Source organism: Artibeus jamaicensis, unplaced genomic scaffold (genome assembly GCF_021234435.1).
Source record: "Artibeus jamaicensis isolate MK-2021 breed Jamaican fruit bat unplaced genomic scaffold, CSHL_Jam_final contig_233, whole genome shotgun sequence".
In the NCBI taxonomy this organism is placed as follows: Eukaryota; Metazoa; Chordata; class Mammalia; order Chiroptera; family Phyllostomidae; genus Artibeus; species Artibeus jamaicensis.
The window spans coordinates 4,511,986-4,535,609 of NW_026521486.1; the positions used below are offsets into that span (position 1 = coordinate 4,511,986).

General features: G+C 46.3%; 1 protein-coding gene and 1 pseudogene across 1 annotated transcript in view; one reads left to right on the forward strand and one right to left on the reverse strand.

The window, feature by feature from the left end:
- The window catches only part of SREBF2 (sterol regulatory element binding transcription factor 2), a 56,538-nt gene that overhangs the window by 25,050 nt on the left and 7,864 nt on the right, over positions 1–23,624 (reverse strand). Inside the window, exons 2-5 of the mRNA XM_037160750.2 lie at positions 4,346–4,771; positions 3,219–3,400; positions 2,392–2,538; positions 729–950 (exon numbers count right to left, since the gene is read on the reverse strand). Coding sequence (XP_037016645.2) covers positions 729–950; positions 2,392–2,538; positions 3,219–3,400; positions 4,346–4,771 — 977 coding nt within the window. The remainder of the gene's footprint in view (positions 1–728; positions 951–2,391; positions 2,539–3,218; positions 3,401–4,345; positions 4,772–23,624) is intronic.
- Positions 18,041–18,415, forward strand: LOC119060555 (60S ribosomal protein L27-like; annotated as a pseudogene).

Genomic DNA, 23,624 nt, shown 5'->3' on the forward strand with positions numbered 1-23,624 from the left:
TATAAGAACATACATTCATTGAAACATCAGAAATATATATATAAAAAAAACAGCCACGGCTGGTGTGCCTCAGTGGATTGAGCACCGGCCTGCACGCCAAAGGGTCACAGGTACATTTCCCAGTCAAGGCACATGCCTGGGTTGCAGGCCAGGTCCCTGGTGGGGGATGCATGAGAGGCAACCACACATTGATGTTTCTCTGCCTCTTTCTCCCTCCCTTTCATTCTCTCTGGGGATAAGTAGATAAAATCTTAAAAAAACAAAACAAACAACCCCACACCAGAAATATATAAAAAAATCAACTTCCTCTATTTGCTGTTGATCCCATACCAGTTCCAGTTTCTTCCTCAACAGGTAAAAATAGAGCTAGCCACCCTGAACATAATTCAACACAGGCCAGCAATGCCATGGACCGACTTCAAGGCACATGCAGTTGTGTACCTGGCCCCCCGGGAGTGGCAGGCATTTCTCTGCCTGTGACTCTGGGGTCCATGATCACTGCAGGACAGAGTCAAAGGTCCAGGAAGGCCACTGTCGTACCCAACCCACAACAGTCCCCTTATACTGGTCAATGTTTTGTAATCTTGAAAAACTAAAATGCTTTATTTAATAAGAAAACAGCTAATTTGCATGCACTCAGCCTGGATCTGGAGACTTCTAAATTTCCGAAGCTAAAGAAGGTAGAGGGAAGATGGTAGGGCATGAAACATCACTTTGTTGGCACCCACCTTGGCATCTGTCCCCATGACCAGGTCCTTCAACTCGATGATTTTGTCATTAATGGAGGAGCGATACCGCTTCTCAATGATGTTGTGTGTTGTCCGCCTTTCTCCCTCTTTGGGGGGCTCAAGCTGCTTGACTCCTCCGGGAACCTGTTTAATGGGCACTTTCTCTTGCCCCATCATCACAGGCATTGTGGTCAGAATGGTCCCACTGCTGCCTACCAGGGTCTAGAACAGGCACAGACACAGGGAAGTTACCCCTTGGTTAGTCTGAGTAAAGCAACCTCACCAGACAAACCTGAGGACTGTCCATGTGGCACCAGCTGGTCCGCTCTGGGTGGTCTGAGACCCTTTCTGGGTTACAACCGAGAAGCCCCAAGAAGTCCGAGGAGCCACAGGACCTCAGTTCCTATGCCTCTTTCGGACTCACTGTCCATAACTCACGCTTCACTAGGACTAATGTAGGTAAAACTGTCTTAGCCTTTGGTCTGGGGATCCAGAAACAAGTCATATGACATCTGTTTTCCTGCTGAACCACCAACCACCTCTGAACTGAGCTTGCATTCAGCATCACTGAATCGTCTGGCCCCAGGGAGGACTTTTTCATAGAGTACAACATATTTTTCCCCTCACGTGACAGTGAAGTAACTTACTGCATTTGCTTATACTCTGTGTCCATCAAAAAGGGCAGAAGTGACACTTTCATCAGAGCGATGTCATTAAGTGAATAGGCCAAGCACAGAGGCTTTCCCCCATTTCTCCCCTCAAATTTGCTTTTTCCGGTTTCTATTTGTACTAATTTTAGTTTTAATTTGTTCCAAAAATGGCCTCAAATACCCAAATGACCAATGTACAAATAAAAAGTTGCTCGACTTCATTAGTTACCGAGAAATAATTTGCACATAATAAAAAACACACATTTTAATACACAACTTAATGAATTTTTACGTATGTGTATAATGGGTGTAACTAAGATAACCCAGACCAAGACAGAGCATTTCTACCCCCAGGAGGTTCCCTCACACCTCTTCCCAGTAACGCCTGCTCCTTTCTCCTCCCGGAATCTACTCTGACCTCTACCACCACGGCTTACTTTTGCTCTTCCTGAACTTCCTGTAAGTGGGTAAGTGGAATCATTGGCACAAGCTCTTCCTTGATAGTTATCTTTTGCTCAACATACTACACCGAGGGTAACTCAATAGTTCTTTTTGGACAGACACTTGGGTTGCTTCTAGTTCTTGGCTTTTGTGAATAAAGCTCGCTTTCAAATTTTGATCACCTTTTACTCTGAAAGTGGCTGAAACCCTACGCCTGAAGGATGGGTCCCTTCCATGCCCCTCACTTGGAGCCCCTCCCTGCCTACCGGGTCTGAGGTCTTTTAGAAGCCAAACCTCCATCGGCAGAACCGAGGAGGGTGGTCCTGTGCTGAGCTGTTGCCCAGAGCCTGGGCTCCGCTGCTGTTCCTCTCTCCCGCTCTGGTCCCTGAACTCCCATATAACACGCACCGGTGGTGCTTCTCTCGGGGAGAACACTAGGGGCGACAGCTGCAATGGGTGACAGCTGCAACACATTCCATGGAGCTCCCGCAGCTCCTCAGCACAGGGGCTGTACGGCCGTCTCTGAGACCGCACACCTCCTGAAGGGAGGTGGAGGGTGAGGTGGCTCTTACTGGGACTTGCAGGGCGGCCGTCTGGATGGGGGTGGTGAGGGCAGTGAGGGCCGGGTTCTGGACTGCGGCCATGACAGGGCTGCCATCTGTCTTCAGTGTGGTCAAAACAAGGGAATCTGTCTTGATGATCTGAGGCTGTACCAGGACCTGGATGAAAAGGAGGAAAAGGAAGAGGGAGGTAGCATTATTTTTCTTTTCTGCATAAGCTTCTTACTGCATAGACCCTCCAGGAAAGAGAAAATGAAATTTTCATGAAACTGAGAATACAACCCGATGACGGGATTGAGAGGGAGAAAGAGGGTACAGCTAAAGAGGGCCCTGATTTCAAGGCTGAAAGGTTTCGAGGCGAGCAGTGCCAGTGGCCTGGCAGGGAAAGGGTGGAATGACTTGGGGCGGATGGTGGTAGGGAGACAGGTCTGATTCTGAACAAACTCAGGAAAGCGGGGAACCTGGCTAAGAAGCAAAAATGATAAACCGAGACTTCTTTTCAAAGAAAAATTACTTTGTAAGAAAATACATCTACTGTGATTCACGACTTAAAAACATTCGAGCACCTTTCTTCCCAGTTTTATACTCACTGTCTGTGTAAGTGATACACCTGCATTTGTGGAGTCCATGTGAGTGCCGGTGCACACCCTCAGATGCCACCTCAGCCAGGTCTCTACACCGGGCTCAGGGATGCTTTGCAGGGCCTGGGTGTCCCTACCCACCCTATAAGTGCTCCCTCACACCCCAGTGGTCCTTCTTAGTATGCAGACCACATCTCTAACAGGAGACCAGCTGACAGCCCCACACAGTGACTCCCTGAAACCTTATCTGCCACCTACCGGGACCTGCTGCACCTGGGGTGCAGCGACTGTCTGCACCGTGGCTGGGGCGAGGGTCTGCAGTGTGCCATTGGCCGTTTGCGTCAGCACCCGCTGGGCCTGCACTGTCTGCACCTGCTGCTGGATGGTGACCGGCTGCACCTGGGAGGATGTCACTAGGCTTTGGACTTGAGGCTGAAGGACTTGGGAAAAGAGGAGAAAAAAGTCACATGAACAAGGAATGCATTCTGTCACTGTAGCCGCAGCAATAATGGAGGATAGAGTGCCTCATAACGACCCCGACTCCCCACCTACTGCTGCTGAAGATGTGCACAGCCATTTACAAGCCGGTCTAGATAACAAGAACATCCCAGAAGGGCCGCATCCATTTCTGAGGGAATGAGTGCAAATTATTTTATTATTCTGGGTGATGGAGTGGAGGTGAGGGAAGCTAATCAGCGAATGACTGGCCCAGCAAGGGAGTTAACAGATGTTGAGAATAACAAGTCCCTGGGGCTTCCCTGCCTCCCATGAAATGAACAGAAAGTGCACTTGGGGACGATTATCTCAGCTTTTGGCTTTGATGCTTCCTCCCACCATCCCCTAAACCCTGAAAGCCCAAAGAAGAATTATCAGAGCAATACTAATCCCACCCGGAGTCCCCCACAGGGCCGGAGGGTGTCTGACGAGAAGGCGCCGGGGCACAGCACAACAGGGAAAGCCCCGTACACGCCAAGGGCCTACTGGAAGGCCTGCTACTTGGCGACCCGGCACCAGTGTTAAAAGTTGAAGGCGCAGTTCTCAACCTACAGGTGCCAAGCCCTGGCTGTTACCTGGGTAAGTTTCAAGACTAATTCTATGTAAGCCTCCACCTCTAGTTACCAGGACAGTCCTGTGTCTGCTCTGCTTGCTGGACTCTTTGAAGCAAGCACAATAGATACTAAGGCATTTGAAGAGGCAGAATGTGAGCTATTCCATACCACTGTCCTGACTGCCAGTAACCAAACCTCATTGGACAGGACCAAATCAACAGATTCTGTCATCGCCAAAGAGGACAGAACTATTTACAATCTGCCTCGGGAGCAACAGCAAACTAGCACATAAACTTTTGAATAACCCATCACTATCATATCTGACTCTTGAATTACCTTGAAAACTGGTAGCCGCATTCTGGTAGATCAAAGGCTGCTGGATGATCCTCGTCTGGGGTGCAGTGCTGAATGTCGGGGTGATCATTACAGTCTGCTGCTGCAGCTGAGGTTGAGGCTGAGGCTGGGGGCGGGGCTGAAGAACGGGAGTTACCCTTGGAGGAGTGAGAATCGAGGTGGGGGAAACCTTGACCTGTAGCGCTGGAGCTTGGGGGGAGGTGGCCGAGGAAGAGAAGGAAGGTAATGGGACCTGGCTGAAGGAGCGCTGCACCGATGAGTCCCCAGCTCCGCTACTGCTGCCCCCGCCATTACTGCTGCTGCCGTTGCCACCGCCACCACCACCACCACCAGGGAAGGAGCTACACAGCTGCTCCGGGAACAGGTCAGGAAACTCTCCCACTTGATTGCTGACAAACTGCAGCATCTCTGTGAACAAATGAAAAGGGGTCATTTTACTCACACCCAAAATATTTAACTTTCAAATGTGCTTAGAAACAGGCATGAAAATCCAAAAGCATTCCCAAGATCAGAGCAGAAATGGGTCAGGAAACCCTCACCTCTTGTGTGGGGTTATCAACTGGGCAAAGACGGCCAAACTGAGGGAAAACGAGCCAGGAGTTCGTCCATTCGATACTCTTCCCTCTCCTGACCCCACCTCCAGGCCCTTTCTATCCACCTTCCTTACTGCATCAGGCCTATCAGGAGCCGCCTCCGTGCTGGGAGAAGGGTGCTTTTAGAGGATATTGCTGGTCCCATTTTACAGTTGGGGATGCTGGGGCAGAGAGTGGGTGGTCATAGTGGGTAGTCACTACCCTAAGGGTTTGGAGCTCAGTAACTTTGCTCTGTGAGGCCACTTCCAGTCACAGCACTGCTCCCCATGGCACCCAGGAGTCCTGTGGGTCTGGTCTGGATGCAGAGCTGAGCCAGACTCTCCTTCTCCCTCACCCCAGACAGACTTCCCTTCTGCCTACAAGCAGGTTCTGGGCCTCCTCTCCAAGATGGGCATGTTCCTGGGCACTGCTGGTACCCCCAGGAACACTCATGAAGTTGACCCAAGTCATGGACCTTTAGGGGTAGAATGGATGGAAAATCATCCACAAAGTCTAGAACAGGGAAATGACCTGGCCAAGGTCATAGAGCTCATCAGAACATGGCCAGGTCTCTGCCCCTCAGTGCATTCACTGCCAGAAGGGCAGGGTGGAACAACCTGGCTGTGGACTCTGTGCCTTGGAGGGCCCACTCTGGCCCTCCCCTGGCTGTGCCTCTTCCCCAGGGCATGGAGTCTGTGGGACCAACAGGACGCATCCACCTGGAAGCATCACCCCTGCCCACTCCGGTTCATGCTCCAAGTACCCAGGACCCCTGAATTCTTGGCCCAGAGGGCCTCAAGCCTGCTTCCAGGGCCTCTTCCCCGGTTCACCCTCACAAAGGTTTACCAAAACCCAACCGAATCCATGACTTGCCTCTCATGACTCCTTTCTTCCTCCTCATAGGACTGGCCCCCAATAGGAGTCTGGAGCCTCAGCTTTGTCCCAGGTATTTTTAGATCTGTGATTCTCTACACTGTCCACATCACCCCCCAACCTTTCCTCTCGCATATATTCCCAAAGACCTACCACTTGTTTCTGAACTGTGGTACCTCCCTCTCCAAACCCTCAAGGCCACAGGATGCTCTGATTTGTTCACCAAAATAAAAAACAAAACAAAAACAACCCCCTAAACACCATTTCCTTTCATTTCCCCAAACTTCCACCAGCGAGTCCCTCCCAGGTCTCTAACAGCTGCGGTGCACAGTGATGTTATTTACCAACACTTCCACACCACTCTGTCCCCACCTGGCCAGTGTGTGACAGAGGGAGAAATGGACAGCCTGCTGCAGGTACTGTCACTCATACCAACCGATTCCAATTCCTTAATATAGGACTAAATAAGGAGCATCCTCAAACTCAGCACAAAATTGAAACAAAACACAATTTAGTGCTGCCATGTTCCAAGTACAACAACATAAGATTATAAAAAAGCTTTAGGAAAAGGACTAAGAGAAACCTAATAATTTGTTGAGCTTTCCAGAATTCTGTGTCAGTTTGGTGAACTGACACAGAAGCCTGCTTCTGCCAAAAGAAAGTCACTCCTTGGCTGATTGTTTTTATCCACAGAATGCTAAGGACAAAAGGGAAAAGAGGCCAGAGGTCAGGTAAGTGGGCACAGGCTCTGGCACTAGGTGGGTCTCAAGGCAAGTCACTTATCTTGGTTTCCTCACCAAAAAGGCTGCCTCAAGAATGCTCACTTGGGCCCTGGCTGGTCTGGCTCGGTGGGCTGAGTGCCGGCCTGTGAACCAAAGGGTACCAGGTTCAATTCCCAGTCAGGGCACACGCCCGGGTTGTGGGCCAGGTCCCCAGCAGGGGACGCATGAAAGGCAGCCAGCCACACACTGATGTTTCTCTCCCTCTCTTCGCTTCCTTCCTTCCCTCCTCTCTAAAAATAAACAAATAAAATGTTTGTTAAAAGCCTTACTTGGTCTCTCTGTTTTGAGTATTAACAAGATAATTTATGCAGAGTGCTTGGTGAAGGGCAGACCTTTACAAAGCTTCCTCTTAGTGGTGCTTCTAGAGCACCCACTACACGGCACTCGGCTCCACTTATGTGATCCTGTTGGGTGCTCTCCAAAACCTTCTGTGGGGGAAGACCTGGCTGGCGTGGTGAGGTAACTCGCAGAGGTCACAAAGCTCAGTTCACAAAGCAGGGTAAGAGTGTGTAGGCAGATGGAATACGACTACTCAAATTAAAAAAATAAATCCTTTTCAACCCACACTTGACAAGCTCCAGTGGTGTTATCTCCAGCCAGGCAGATTGGCACTGGGCTGATTGGCACAAAGGGCCCATTAAGACCCAGCACTTGAAGGGAGAAGTAATGGGAAGCTCTTTAAAGCCACTGTCTCCCTGGGACCCCCATCTGGTCTGCAGTGACAAAGAAGAGGGGGGCTCCCCAACAAGAATGAGGCCAAGAGAAATAAGGCTCAGGAGGCCCACCCCCAAATGCAGCTTTGCTCTGTAATTCTGAGCTACCCCACACCCCTCACCAAGGGAGCACCCTAATGTCTCCTTGCTGTTCCCTGCTCTGATGACATGGGTTTTCATTTCCACAGAGAGCCGTAAGACCTACAAAAGACAGGCCTGGGAGGAGGCACAGGTTTTATGGAGCTTTGAAAATGAAGTTCCAGTTACTGCATCATGAGCTGAGGCCCCCAGAGCTGAAGGCCAGATGCCCTCAGTTGGGGAGGTTACCCTCCCCAACCAAGCCACATTTCTGTTTTTAGCTGTTGCTTAAACTGTTGGCTGTTGCTTAAACTATGGATTAGCTGTTGCTTAAACTATGAATTAAAAGTGGACTGAGCCCAGAAACTATAACTGGGTTTTAGACTCTTTAAAAGCTTGTAACCAAACAGAGGTTCCAGTTGTCACCTGTGTACTACAACCAGTCAGTCCAAAATATTATCAGATTAATTCTCGCCAGGAATAATGAGTCTGAAGCCCCAAGTGGAGTAACACTGTCTCCAAACTGCGTGTGTATGTCCAGACTTTTTCCAATACAGGGCTTGTTCACACACACAACCATGAACATGTATGTGAATGGTTTTGCAAAAACAGGATTATACTATTTTGTACACTGCTCCCTTTGCTTAGTAAAGCATGAAGAATATTAATTGTCAACCATTATGGATATTGGCTTACACTATCATCGTTTCTGAGAGTTCCAAAGTATTGTATTATATTGAATTAATGCACTAGAATTTAACCACTTAGTAATGATGGGTAGGTGTTTTCAACTTTTCAGGATTATTAACAATTCTTACACAGATCTTGAACAAAAATCTTTCCCCAGTTGTCTGATTATTTTCTTGGATGAATGTCTAGCGTTAGATGGCTGAGTCAAAGGACAGGTGCGTGTGCCTCGGAAAGGCTGCGACGATCTCTGCTCCTGCCAGCACTTCCCCACATCTACTTCTGTCCATCAAACGGAGGAAGACAACGACATCTAACTGTTCTGACTGATGTGAATAAGTACTAATGAGGCCAAATGTCTCCTCTTCCAATTTTACTGGCCATTTGTATTTCTTCCTTTGCAAATTGCCTGCTCCTGACCTTTGTCCATTTTTTTCTATTGAACTATTTGTCTCTATTCATTGATTTGAAAAAATTTCATATTATGGACATTTGCTCTTTCTTATATATTGCCACACTTTGTTACTTTTAGTTTGTTCAGGAAAAGGAATGACACAGAGATTATAGTTACCATGTCCTACCTAGCCTTGTGACTTGGGGCAAGTTTTACTTCTGTTAGCCGGTTTCCTCATCTGAAATAACGTGGTTCACAATTACATCTAACTCATGGGGTAAGTGCCTGGCACTTATTATTAGATAGCACAAGTTATTCATAGTGGGTTTTTTTGACTGTCAGTTTTGCTTTGACTCTTATTTTGAAAAATGCAAATTTGTTCCAATGCACTGGATAGATTAAGGGAATAATTTGAGCATAACATGAATTTTGTGTTTACTTATGCATGAGAGAAACACTAGAAAATGCAGAAAACCGTACCCGGCTGAAATGAGCCACACAGGAATCCACAAAATGCACACACACGCCCACCTCAGCTCATCACCAGCTGGTCAGGTCGCTTGGTGTTCCACACCATCACCTCCTACTTTCCATCGCGGAAGTCGGAACTTTCCATTTGACTTCAGGGAGCCCCGCTCCTGCCATTTCACTGTTCCAGTGCCCACTTCCACCTTACCTCTTTTCCAAGGTAAAGTGCCATGTTTTTGGTGGTATTTCTATACTTCTTAGCCACTTAACATCTGTTAAAACTGCACTGTTTTACTAGCTTCCTATCTTTAGTTTCTCTATCTTTTTTTTTTCTTTTTTGGTTACCTCTACAGTTTTTGAGTATTTGACCCCTGCCCCCATAAGCCCTGTGGATTTTATTGCATGATTTTTCACAGTATGGTGATTTTTTGGAATTCAGGTTACATTACAGCAGAAATTGACCACATATAAGTTTTAATATTGTGTAGTAAAATTTGTGTTCCACTTAAAAAATCCCTAGAGGGATTTTTTTAAAGATCATTAAGAACATTCACTTAAACTATCTCCATTTAGGTTTTTTTTTTCATTTTACCTTTCATATTAGCTCAGTTCAAGAAACATAGAACACAGAAATAAACATGGTATATGATGTGTGTAGACTATGGAATAAGACAGACCACAGCCAGTGGGGGAAAGGGAGGTAAAACAGAAAATCTAATTCCCAACAAGTATCCTTCTTGAGTGTCTTGCTTCCACCCCTCCTAGGATTTTCTTTTCCTAATAATTACAGAATCATAACATAATGTAATGTGATGTAATGTAATATAAATAAGAATAAACTGTAAACCAGTATCAAGCCTCAGGGTCAACAGTGAAAAAACTTTTCATTTCTCCACCATTCTGCCATTTGTGATCACCATTGCTTTCTCGGGACCTAAAACATCAGTCACCGCCATTCACGCAGAGGAACAAGGGCCCAAGGAGACAGACACTACCGACCACACCCTTTAACAACAGCCGCCCTGAAAGGCAGGCAGTAACACAAAGAACACAGGGACGGTTTTAACAGGCAAACCAGTGCCTAAAATCCTTCCGCTCCAACACCAGGGGGGCACATGCACTTGGACCAGACCTTGGCTCACAGGGACAGCACTGCATACTCCATGGGGACTCTGGGGAAAGGGAGTCTGGAGGAGGCACTGAATGACGCAGGATGGCAAACGAGTGACTAGGCACCCCATGTTTTCAGTGCGGGGTGAGTAAACTCTTTTTACTGGCAAAGAAACCATAAAGGAAGAAACTGGGTGGAGAGATGGGGTTTCTCAAATGCTTGTTTCATAACACACAAATGTGTCATATATGCCTTTGCATTTATCAAATATTACATAATAAAATAAAACATTTGAAAATTAAGAGAAAAAGATGACACAAAGGGAAGCCAAAGTCACTCTCAAATGCTCTCCTGGTCTGCTTTGCTTGGCTGTCTCTGGGGCAGCCTCAGAGGGTTCCAGCTCCTGGCTTCTCTGGTCCAACACAGCAGGGGACCGGAGCCAGCTCTCCGAGTTTCCGCCAGGAGAGTGATCTTCAGCACCACCTTCAACTGCTCTTTCTTCTTTCCTCTGTGGTAAGTTCACTCTGAATTTCTGGCAGGCCTCCTTCCATGGTATCAGAGGTAGCTCTGCCCCACTTCCATACCCCGCCTGACCTCCACTGCAGCCTCCCACCGAGACATCACCTTCTCTGAGCGGCCTGCTGGCCCAGCAGCCCTTCACACAAAATCAAGTTTCCTAAACAAAGCTTCCCACCCACTGCTCCCCCGACTCCAGGGGACTCCACTCCCCACCCCCATCTCACCATCCAGCCTGGAAAAACACCTACTCCCTGTTCCACAGCTGCCTCTGGGCACCGGGCAGGTTCTCAGAATGTGTTCACCGTGCCTCACCTTTCCCACTTCTGACCTCCTTCTTCCCATCTGTATTTCACAATTTTATCTCAAAAAGACCCACAATTACTTTCATCAAGGGCTCTCTTCTACCTCAGATCCAGTTACATATCAACTCTTAAACCCAACTGTGATTCATTATGAAAATTATCTAAAACTTGAAAACAAGGCAAAAAACAAAACAAAGACAAAAAAAAAAAAAAAACCCGTCCTTTTAAAGTCATATGAGAGGCAGGCCTGTCTAACCTGCCCGCCTAAAAATCCCCTGATGCTCTATGGAAACACATTGTTTGACTTTCTCTTCACTACCGATGAGGCCCACAGTCTGTAAAGTTAAGACGTTTACTTGTAGGAAACTGATAAATTGCAAAGGATTTCTGTCTGGCAAAAGGGATAACTCTGAAGGCTTTGTTTCTATTGGCTTGTAGGACATCAGTTTTGCATCTAAAATTGCAATTTTATTCTTTTTTTGTACTATGTAAATACCAGTTTTTTTGCACTCTCCTTAGATCCAAGTTGGTCATCTTGCTAGTTTTTCTCATTCATAATGTTAATAAGTCTTTAATTGGGGCTAACAATTTATTAGCATGAGTATGTGTTTAACATTTCAAAAGTTTAATTTTGCTACATTACATACAGTAAGTTTTTTTTTAAGATTTTATTTATTCATTTTTAGAGAGGGGGGAAGAGAAGGAGAAAGAAAGGAAGAAATATATCAATGTGTGGTCATCTCTCATGTGCCCCATACTGGGGACCTGGCCCACAACCCAGGCATGTGCCCTGACTGGGAATCGAACCGGCGACCCTTCGGTTCGCAGCCCATGCTTAATCCATTGAGCTACACCAGCCAGGCAGTAAGTTATATTTTTAAATGCTTTTCTCATTATCTTGTATCCACAAGCACATGGACAAAAATCTCCCACTACCCTGCACCTGTCCAAGAACTAAGCACTCTGGTAGTTAAAAAAAAGAACTGGCATCTACCCTGACTGGTGGGACTCACTGGTTGGGCGTCATCACACAAAGTGAAAGGTCACCAGTTTGATTCCCAGTCAGAGCACATGCCTGGGTTGAAAGTTTGGTCCCTGGTGGGGGCTCATGCGAGAGGCAACTGACCAACATTTTTCTCTCACATCAGTTTCTCTCCCTTTCTCCCTCCCTTCTCCTCTCTCTAAAATAGTAAATAATAAATAAAAATCTTTTAAAAAACCCCTTAGTATCAATTCAATGAAATGTCCCCAAAAGCAACTTTTGTGAAATCTATAAAAACAGCAATCATTCTTTCTGAACAACAATTGCAAGAGACTCATTACCTCACAATGGGACAAGATAGTTTTGAAACTGTCCTTGGATATCCAGATAAATCTATGCAATTTCTACAAGGTTTCCACCAGTATTTGGTGAAGCAGGTGTGTAATGCAATACAATTTATAAATTTTTTTATTTTTTGATTTAAGAGGGAGGGAGGAAGAGATGGAAGGAGGGGGAAGGATGGAGGGAGGGGGAGAGAGATTGAGACTGATTTCGTTGTTCCATCCACCTGTGCGGCCCGTATGTGCCCTGAAATATATACCGACTGCATGCTGGCCCACAGATGATAAAGTGCTGCTTGACCTTGAAGAGTTACTGGAAGTGACACTATATGGTCTGTGGTGATTGTCACAGCAGACAACAAGGACATAGGGAATGTGATAAAACCACTGGCTCCAGCACATCTAGCAGCTTCCCAAGAGGGCTGGACTGAAGGCTGATCAGGGCACAAGGTGCACTTGAGGCCCAGAATCTCAGGAGCCAAGGCCGGAGGCACGGAGCTGTGTAGTGGGCTGGGGAGGAGACTGAGTGACTGACAGGGCAGGGCGCCAGGCCAGGCAGTCAGGCAGAGACTGTAAAGGGTTCTGCAGCTCCTGGTAGTGCACTTGGTTTTTCTCTTTTTAAAAAATATACTTTATTGATTATGCCATTACAGTTGTCCTATTCCCCCTCTTCATTCCCCTCCACCCTGCACATTCCCTCCCCCACCATTACCACTCCTTTTGTTTATGTCCATGTGTCACAAGTTCTTTAGATTCTATATTTCCCATACTATTTTTGCCCTCCCTCTGTCCATTTTCTACCTACCGTCTCTGCTACTTATTCTCAGTACCTTCTCCCCCCTTTTCCTCCTCCCACTCCTCTGTTGCTAATCCTCCATGTGATCTTCATTTCTATGGTTCCGCTCCTGATCTAGCTTCCTCTTAGTTTGCTTTTGTTTTAGGTGTGGTTGTTAATAACTGTGAGTTTGCTGTCCTTTCACTGTTCATATTATTTTTTATCTTCTTTTTCTTAGATAAGTCCCTTTAACATTTCATATAATACAGGCTTGGTGATGATGAACTCCTTGAATTTGATCTTATCTGAGAAGCACTTTATCTGCCCTTCCATTCTAAATGAAAGCTTTGCTGGATAGATCAACTTGGTTGTAGGTCCTTGCATTTCACGACTTGGAATACTTCTTTCTAGCCCCTTCTTGCCTGTAAGGTCTCTTTTGAGAAATCAGCTGACAGTCTGATGGGAACTCCTTTGTAGGTGACTGTCCCCTTATCTCTTGCTGCTTCTAGGATTCTCTCCTTCATTTTAATCTTGGCTAATGTAATGATGATGTGCCTTGGTGTGTTCCTCCTTGGGTCCAACTTCTTTGGGACTCTCTGAGCTTCCTGGATTTCCTGGAAGTCTATTTCCTTTGGCAGATTGGGGAAGTTCTTCTTTATTATTTGTTCAAATAAGTTTTCCACTTGTTGCTGTTCCTCTTCCCCTTCTGGTACCCCTATAATTCAGATGTTGGAGCGTTCAAAGATGTCCTGGAGGTTCCTAAGCCTCTCCTCATTTTTTTGAATTCTTGTTTCTTCATTCTTTTCTGTTTGGTCATTTTTTTCCTTCCTTCTGGTCCACTCGATTGATTTGAGTCCCAGTTTCCTTTCCATTACTATTGGCTTCCTGAGTATTTCCCTTCAATTCAACTAGTTTAGCCTTGATTTGTTCCTGTAATTTGTGTCTGAAATCAATTCTGTGAACATCCTGATCACCAGTGTTTAGAACTGTGCATCTGAAAGGTTAGCTATCTCTTGGTCGCTTAGTATTGGCTCTGGGGCTTTGAGCTGTTCTTGAGCCATAATGTTTTGGTCTGTTCGCACCTGTTAGGTATGAGGGGCGGAGCCTTAGGTGTTCACCAGGGCGGGGCAACCCAGGTCTCAGGGTTGTGACGCTATATGTGGGGGCACGGTCAGAGAGGGGCAATGGCACTTGTTCTGCTCTCAGATTTCTGTCCCCTCTGCTGCTTCCCACAAGCAAACTGGGCCCTTCTGATGTTGGTTCCCAGTTGTGTGGGCTTGTGCACCCTCCAGGACCCTGTGGGTCTCTCCAATGAACTCTCTCTGAGCCTGGGAGCTTCTCCTGGCACCTCGACCCCGAAAGTCTTTCCTACTCGTGCTTTCAGGCTCTAATTCCCGTCACTGGGGCCCTGGCCTGAGAGGTCTGCCTCACTGCTTGCTCCTTCGCTTGGTTTATCTGTGCACGAATATGTGACCATAGTCAGCCAGCCACCTTGCACCCTCACCAGGTCCACCCGTTGCCACCCCACGCCTGGGATCCGCCAACCACCGCCTGCGCTCCTGAGCTCCTGGGTCAGTCCGGCTGATCTTCCCTGCCCAATCCCATTCTGCCACTGACTCCGCCCCTCTTACTGGTTTGGCTGAAGGGTTCGTTGTCGTCGGACTTCTGTACAGTTCAATTTTCTGTTTTGGCTGCATTTTTGTTATTAAAACTTTGTTGTCTTTAAACTTGGTTGTGCGAGGAGGCACAGTGTTTCCACCTGCACCTCCATCTTGGCCAGAAGTTGGTTTTTCTCTTTATTAAAGGAAAATCCATAGCAAGTTGTTTAACGAAGCTCTAGGGAGAAGAGTCCCTCCAGTTGTTCACCCTAGTTTGTACAGAGGGGCTGCTGGCCTGCCCAGAGTCCGGTAACACCATGAATTCATTCAGAATCGTCCTGAGTGTCCTGACCAGTGTGACTCAGATGAGTTGTGGGTTCAATCCACAGTTGAGGTGTGTATGAGAAGCAACCAACTGGTGTTTCTCTCTCCTTCCCTTCCCCTCTCTCAGAGAAAATAATAATAATTCTGAGCATTAGTTGGAGCACTGTCCCACACACCAAAAGGTTGTGGGTTCAATCCACAGTCAGGGCACACACCTAGGTTGCAGGTACTGGGGTGCATATGGGAGGCAACTGATTGGTGTTTCTCTCTCACCAAAATCAGTAACAAAAAAACCAAAACAAACAACCCCCCCAAAACCCGCACCTCGCATGAAGATTATTTTTAAAAAAAAAAAAAAGGAGAGTCATTCTGAAGGGCTAAATTCTGACTTGAGGGGAGAACATCTGAATAGCTGAAACAAAAACTTGGATAATTTTGTCAACCAATGAAGAGAGTCTTCTGAGACTCCATTAAAAATAAGTTCTGGTTATGTACAGGTGGGACAAAGCAGATTTACAGTTGACGTGAAACAGTTCATTATTGCATTAATGAGTCTTAATTACTGTATTTTTTCCTTTATGGACAACTATAAACCTGTTTTGCCCCACCTGGTATGGTGTTAAAAAATTCTCAAAACACACACAAGATCAACACCACAAAACAGGCCACCTGCTAGGAAGTGAGGCAAAGAATCTTATTAAGGGAGAACCGGATGTCCAAAAGCTTAACCAAGAACTCACAGGAAGACAAAACAGAATGGGGATTCCCGAGTTTCAATTCACAGAGAATTTCACAGATTCTGTGTGGACAACAACATAAGTACAGCTACTACTGACACCTACTCAGGACCCCACTGTCTGTGGAATCAGCGAGACCAGGCTGCCAGCCCAGGGATGTGATCATGGTGCTGCCTTGGGAAGATGACTTAAGTCTCCCTGAGACAGTTTCTCTACTAGTAACTACGGGAGGAATCCAAACTCCGACGGATATATATTAATATATAGAACTATGTCTAGCACATAATAAAATGTACCTGATTCTTTGATAGGTTTTTTAAAAACATCAAATTAGAAAAGGTGGTATCTGAGGTTAGAATCCAATTTAACCTCTAAATAAAAGCCAGTGATCACACTACTGAAGTTTAAAAGCAAAAGTCAGTGACAAAGTTAATAAACATATTTTCAAATGAAAAATCATATTTTATTTTATTTAAATGCACAGCAAGTGGTTGAAACTGAAATTAAATTCATTTCACACAGATGCTGTGTGGACAGCAACATGAGACTAGCTACCAATGATACCTACTTAGTATTTCACTAAATATTTAGTACTATAAACCCCGAGGCCAGCATTATTATTCTACTTTACAAGTGAGGAAAAATAAGGTTAAAGAAAATTAAATAACTTGCCCAAGACCACCACATAGGAGTGACAAAGTGGCTGAGCCGATTTGGATTTAGGTCTGTATTTAGGGTCCTTGGAATCTCTCCTCTGCACACAGTATTTGCCACAATAAAACGTTCTTGGATTTTTACACTCACACTCACCACAACTTGAAAGATGCAAGACAGATCTGGAGTGACAAGTAAGGAGGACTTGGGGCATGTGTATGGAGGAGGGAACTAATGTAGTCCATCTCATAACTCCCAATATCAAGTTCAATGCTAATGGAGAAGATTAATTTCAGGGTAAGCATCATCAGGGAAACTGACTCATCAGGGAAATAAGGGAGATTTTTGCCTGGCTGTGTTTTGCAAGTATACTTTGCTACCCAAATTATTATATTACTCTCCAAATAAGACCTTCAACCTTGACAAGATGCTCCTTTCGAGAACAATTTCTCTCTCTCTCTTTAAAGATTTTATTTATTTACCTTTAGAAAGGAAGGGAAGGAGAGAGGGAGAGAAACATCAATGTGTGGTTGCCTCTCATGCGTCCCCTGCTGGGGACTGGCCTGCAACCCAGGCATGTGCCCTGACTGGGAATCAAACCGCGGTTGTTTGGTTCGCAGGCCCTCACTCAATCCACTGAGCTACACCAGCCAGGGTAGTCTCTCTCTTTTTAAATAGAAAACAAATCAATAAAGACATGTCCCTTAAGACATTATCCAACAAACATTAACTGAGCCTACTAGGCGCTAGACATAAAATTAAACGCCTTCAAGACACACGTGTTCTGGTGGAGAAACACTATGCACACATCTGCCAAGGCCAGGAACTAAGGGTTGGGATAAAAAGAGAAACCTGTTGGAATTGTGTTGTTTAAAAAGCTTTTGTTGTTGATTTTTACTGCTATTTATCTTGTCCGTGTGTAAGTATATATATACATTTAGAAAGAAAATTTAACCAGATTAAAAAAAAAAGATTTTATTTATTTATCTTAGACAGGGGAAGGGAGAAATAAAGAGGGAGAAAAACATCAGTGTGCAGTTGCCTCTCACAGGTCCCCCACCAGGGACCTGGCCTGTAACCCAGGCAGGAGCCCTGAGTGGGAATCGAACCAGCGACCCTTTGATTTGCAGGCCAGCACTCAATCCACTGAGCCACACCAGCTAGAATAGATCTTTTTTTTTTAATTGGACAAGAACTTCATTAGCACTGTCACCCAGTTGTTTCTGCTTTTAACACTTTGCTGGCACTTTCACACACTTGTGGCATTGTGTATAATCTTCAAATCACCCTGTGAGGTAGCTATTTTAAGTACCCTTTTTAATGAGTGAATATGTGTAAAGCACCCAATAAGTTCCTGAAAAATCGTGGTGCTGGTTGTTACACAGGAAGAAACAAGTCCGGGTCTACAGAGGGAGCAAATGGCACACGGTCCCAGGCAGGTGGGTAAGTAAGCAGCCCACCGAGGCAGGCCCCTCCGCTTCCCCCAAGCACCCTGCTCCAGTCGTGGCCCCAACAAGCACACTGGGGGGTCCTCTCAGAGCCCCTCTCTGCGCTGGGCCCTGGAATGCTGCAGTCAACAATCAAATGCCATCCTGAGTGCCCTGACCATGTAACAGCCCCAGCCAGTGTCAGCGAGGGAACCCAAGCCTCCTAACCTAACACCAAATTAGAGGCATCAGAAGGTCAGCACCACGTTTGAAAGGTTGTTCATTTTATTTTGAAATGGTTGTTAAAAGGTTGTTTCATTTAACTTTGAAATGACTGTTCAAGTTCATGAAACCCGGGAAGGGGGTGCTGGTCCTGGCCTGACAAAAAGTGGTCATTGCAAAGAACATGGCATCTCAGACTGCCCCGTAGTCATGCTCTGGTTGCTGGAATTGACCATTATCCCACAAAGTGACAGCTGGGCAAGAAGGAAACTGCCAGGAGGTCCAAGATCAACTCTTTTGTAAAAGCTTGTAATTAAAACCACCTCATGCCTACAAGGTACTCTGTGAACATCCCCTTGGACAAAATTGTTATCAACAAGGACATCTACAGAGACCCTACTCCAAAATGCAAGGACCATAGGAGGCCAAGCTCAAGTTCAAAGAGAAGTACAAGATTGGCAAGAACAAATGGTTCTTCCAGAGGCTGTTTTAAATCTTTTGTCATTAAAAAAAAAAAAAAATAGTATTGCCCTGGCTGGTGTAGCTCAATGGACTGAAGATCATGGTTTGATTCCCAGTCAGGGCACATGCCTGGGTTGCAGGCCAGTTCCCAGCAGGGGACACACAAGAGGCAACCACACACTGATATTTCTCTCCCTCTCTCCTTCCCTTCCCCTCTGAAGATAAATAAATAAAATCTTTTAAAAAATAGTATAGTAATTGTTAACATTTACTGAACTCTATGTGTCACAAATTATGTTAAGTTTTTTACATAGATTTCCTCATTTAACCTCCATTACACTTTGGGGTACATGCTATTATCACCTCCACTTCACAGGCAAGGAAAATGAGGCACAGAGAGGGTAAGCAACTTGTCCAGCACCACCCCGTCAACATGTGGTGCTACTGGGATTTACAGTCACTCTCTTAGCCCCGGCCAGTGTGGCTCAGTTGGTTGGGCATCATCCCACAAACCAAAGGGTCACAGTTCGATTCAGTCAGGGCACGTGCCTGAGATGTGCGTTTAGTCCTCAGTTGGAGCACATATAAAAGACAGCCAATTGATGTTTTTCTCCCTCTCCCTCCCCTTCCCACTCTCTAAAATAAAAAATAAAATCTAAAAAAAAATTTTTTAATGAAATAAAAATGAAGTCACCCTCTTAGCCATCACACTTTGGTTCTATTACTGTAGGGGTGTCACTAACCAGAGCCTGGCATCAGGCAGATGCTCAGTAAGTGCCTCACTTACGAATGAGCACGAATACCCCAAGCTCAGGAAGAGAAGGAGCGTCACCCCAGCCCTTCCAGTACTTCCCAAGTCTTCACTTGCTCCTGCCCTGCACTGTTTTATTCTCTTTCTCACTCTTCCAGAACAAGAGACTGAGAGTTGAGCAAGAGCAGAGAGTAAGACTCCAAGGAACCCATACTGCATGATCCTGTTCTATTAAGACGAGGGCCTGGCATTTCACCATACCAGGTAACCAAGTGTCAACAGAGTCAGGCACAACCCCTAGAACTGTCCTCCTGGGGGCAGTCTCAATAGCAAGGGTGGGATGCTTCTCAACCTTTCCAGTACTTAACTGGCTGAGGCAAACAAAAACAAACCTGCCCTAGCTGGTGTGGCTCAGTGGACTGATTGCTGGTTTGATTCCCAGCCAGGGCACATGCCTGGGTTGTGGACCAGGTCGCCAGTTGGGGCACACCACACATTGATGTTTCTCTCCCTCCCTTCCCCTCTCTCTAAAAGTAAATAAATAAAACCCCTTTTTTCTTTTTAAATTTATTCATTTATTTGTTTAGATAAGAGGACGGGAAAGAAAGAAACATCAACATGTGGTCGCCTCTGGCACGCCCCCAACTGGAGACCTGATCTGCAACCCAGGCATGTGCCCTGACTGGGAATCGAACCAGCAACCCTTTAGTTTGCAGGCCGGTGCTCAATCCACTGAGCCACAGCAGCTGGAGCAATAAATAAAATCTTAAAAAACAACCAAACCAAAAACGCGCCACCAACAACTCATCATCTTACCCTTCCAATCATCACCACACCCCCAAATCTCCCTAAAATTAAGGACAAAAATAATACTTGCAAAGCAGGTTATTAAATCATGCTGCGAATATCCACCCAGCCCCTGGGTACTATGGCTGGGAGCTGCAGGATCCCGAGTGCCAGGCGTGGGACCCGGCATGAAGCGGGCTCCGAGGTGTTGGTTTCCTTCCCACCTCCCAATCTCAGAGAAACCTAACCAACAGATGGAGTTGGGACAATGACAGGAATCCACAAGTGCCTCACAAAGAAAGGGCTGTCAGAGTGTTGAGAAAGGACTGGTCCATCCTGGCAGGCAGTGGAAGCTGAGCATAGACAAAGGAAGTTTTGAGAGTGAGGGGCGAGTACCACAGGCAAAGGAAAGTCTGAGTAAGTGCACAGCACCAGGAAGTGGCCTGCAAGCTGCAGAACTGGAGAGGGCGTGGAACGGAGTGAGGAGATGCAGCTGCTTATAGTGAAGCTATGGAAGGCCTCAATAATACCACATGGCATCTGCCTTTATTTCAGAGGCAAGGAGAAGCACAGCTAAGGCAGTGGACACATTTGCCACTTTTGTCTTGTCAGCCCATCTCCTACCCCTCCCCTCCCATCAGCACCCTGAGCTTCCTTTTGGAGAACCCCCCACAGGGGATCTTGGCGGATGGAGAGGCTTCCTGCCAGTGGGCCCTGATTGACACATACATCACCAGCAGGGTGACTCTTCCGGGAGTGACCCAGGAAAGCAGTAATACGGCGGAAAGCATGGTGGCAGGCTCCTAACCCAGTTGCCTTGGGGCTACCCTCCGCGGCTGAGCCTCCCCTGGCTCTGGCCCATCTTCCAAATCTGGTTCTCCAGCTTTTCTCAGTCCCTGCATCATTCTTCCGCAAACCAGCGATTTTCAACCTTTTCCATCTCAGGACACACATAAACTAATTACTAAAATTCTTCAGCATGCCAAAAAATGTACTTTTTGCCAATCTAACAACACCAAAAGGCATAATTTTGATTCATTCACACCAGACAGTTATTGTTGTATGGACTATTGTCATTTTTTATTTGACAATCTAAGGAAAAAAGATGTCAGTGCCAGGTATTGCATGTTTCAAACATTCTTGCAGTGCCCCAGTTGAAAATTGCTGTCCTGAACTCCTTGTCTGTTTGGCAGCCACCAGAAGTTGCTGCTGCTTATTACCAAGGCTCCGAGTGACACAACCCACTGAAGCGGGAAGAGCAGCCTGCTGTGAACTGCGTCTGAGAAAGGTAACAGTTATCAAGAGTGCAGACTGCAAATTGCCCGCCTGCCCCCGCACTGGCCAATCCTTTAGAAAGGGCTGTTCGCGCAGCTTGGAACAAGGCTCCTTTCTCCTATCACCCTTTTGCCCTTAAGACCTCAGATTACAAGGTGCCCTCCCCCGCAAAAAAGCCTTCTCTGCCTTTACCTCTCCACTAGTTAGGTGCTGCTCCTGGACACTGTCCCAGGCCTTCCAGATTCAGATCTTTGGAGGTGCACATACCCTGATGGGTTCTTAGGCACGCAGTTTGAAAACCTGTGTTCCTATAATGCATTCTGGCCACACTGAACCACGTGTTCCAAGAACATGCTAAATTATTCTGAATTTTGGTTCAATTCTGTTAAAACGAACACCCTACCCCTTATCCTTTCTAAAATTCCATGCTCTCACCCATCACAACTCAGCTCAGAAGCAAAGTCCCTCTGAAGGTTTTCCTAATCCCCTTCCTCTATACTCCAAAAATGGGGTCTGTACCTCTTTCATGGCCTCTGTTGCATTTTGCTTTGTACCATGACTGGTTGTTATGACCAGCTCCCTGGAAATCGGCACTGTTTCATTCATCTCTATACTTCAAAGAGTCTAGCACTGTGCTGTAAATATAGTGGATTCAAGTTGAATTGAGTTGAATTAATTTTTTAAACTAAATTAGAAAAAACAACTTCTGATCAGAGCTGGGGCTCCTACTCAGCCTTCCTGAATCAGGGCATCTCCCACCTTATTCCCACGGGGCAGGAATGAGCAGGAGATTCCACATTAGGACACCCAAGTTCAAGTTCTGACGCCACTTCACCAGCATAGGAAACCTAGGGAAAATCATGTTTTATCTGTCTCAGTATCTCACTGAAAAATGGGAGCGAAAATTAAGCATGTGCCTCACAGCACTGTGAGGAAGACAAGTGTGCCAGGACTCGTGTGAAATACAAAGCCTCACCAGACTGTCCACACCTAGGAAGAAGCACGGTCTCCCCCTTGCTGTGGGTCTGTGAGGGCCCGAATGGAGCAGACACCACCCTAACAAGGCAGTTCCACATCTGGTCCAGCAGCCAGGATTTCGTCACTGTTCCGAACCAGACCCTAAACCTATCAGACCAGTTCCACAGGGCCAGACAGAGAAGCTAGATTATTAGGGACATTTAGACACATTCATTAGCAATTTCAAAGGCCTAAGATATGTGGAAAGAACTCTGCTTTCCAGTTTCCCAGCCCTTCAATGGTTTAGGACTAGTTTCTACACAGAGGTTCCCCAGGGAGTCTCACCTCGAGTCCCAGGCTCTGGGATCCTGCTACTCTTTAAAAAAAATTCCATCATGTCAACAAAGTTTAACCCTTGAATCTTGTGGTCCAGAAATGGAACACTTTACCCTGCACTCTGTGACTGCTCCTTTGTGTCCCACCCACACCTACAAAAGTCCTTTCAAAGAAAAAAAATAAACATTCTAAAATTGTATTCTAAAAAAAAGGCCCCTTGGTCCTAATTAGGAGTCAACTTACAGACTGAAGTTCTTCGTTCATTCTCAGATGGAATCAAAAGAAAAGGTGAGGTCCTGCTCCAACCAACCCCTGCCCCCCCACCCCCTTACATCAGAAACTGGGGCCCGGGTCTCTCTCGCCTTGGCCCACCACACTGCCTTGTTTTTACAACTTGGAAGCCCACTTACATCAGACAGGGCTGTGGTGTGGGGTAGAGGAAACGTACATGGGTTTTGGAGTTGGACAAGTCTAGACTGAGGTCACCACTCTATCTCTTCCCAATTGTGATCTCGGCCTCAGTTTATCCACCTGTAGTGTGTGGTAGAATTGGAGAAAGGATTAAAAAGTGAAACTTACGAGACCTCGTAGGTAAAGGGCCTTACACATTGTGCGAGGGTCTGAACTGTGGGTCTGCCCAGAGGCAGTGCCGGACACGTGGTGGGCGCTGCCCACACTGTGACTTCCAAGTCTGAGGAAGGACAGAGAACTAGAGATGACTGCAGAGACGATCAGTAACCAAGAAAGGACAAGTCTCATTCACTCAGAGAACACCAATGCACCTCAGGATAAAAGAAAGTACATCTGCACAGGATCCGGAGGAAATGGTCCCATATTCATTATCAAATATATGCACGCAGCAACCCCACTGATGGTCATTCACCCTGAACTCACACCTGCAGAGGCGCCAAAAGATGAATGTACGAAGCTATCGGCCACAGCCCTGTTTTCAGTAGTAAGACTGAAAATGCCCTCAGATGTCCATCGTAAAGGAACTGGATGAATGAGACACGGCACAGCCCGACAACGGAAAACCGTACAGTGCAGGGAACTGGAAAGACCTCCAAGACATATTGTTAAGTAAAAAAAGGGACCAAGGTGCAGAAGAACAAAGCTCAGAGAGTGCTACCTACTT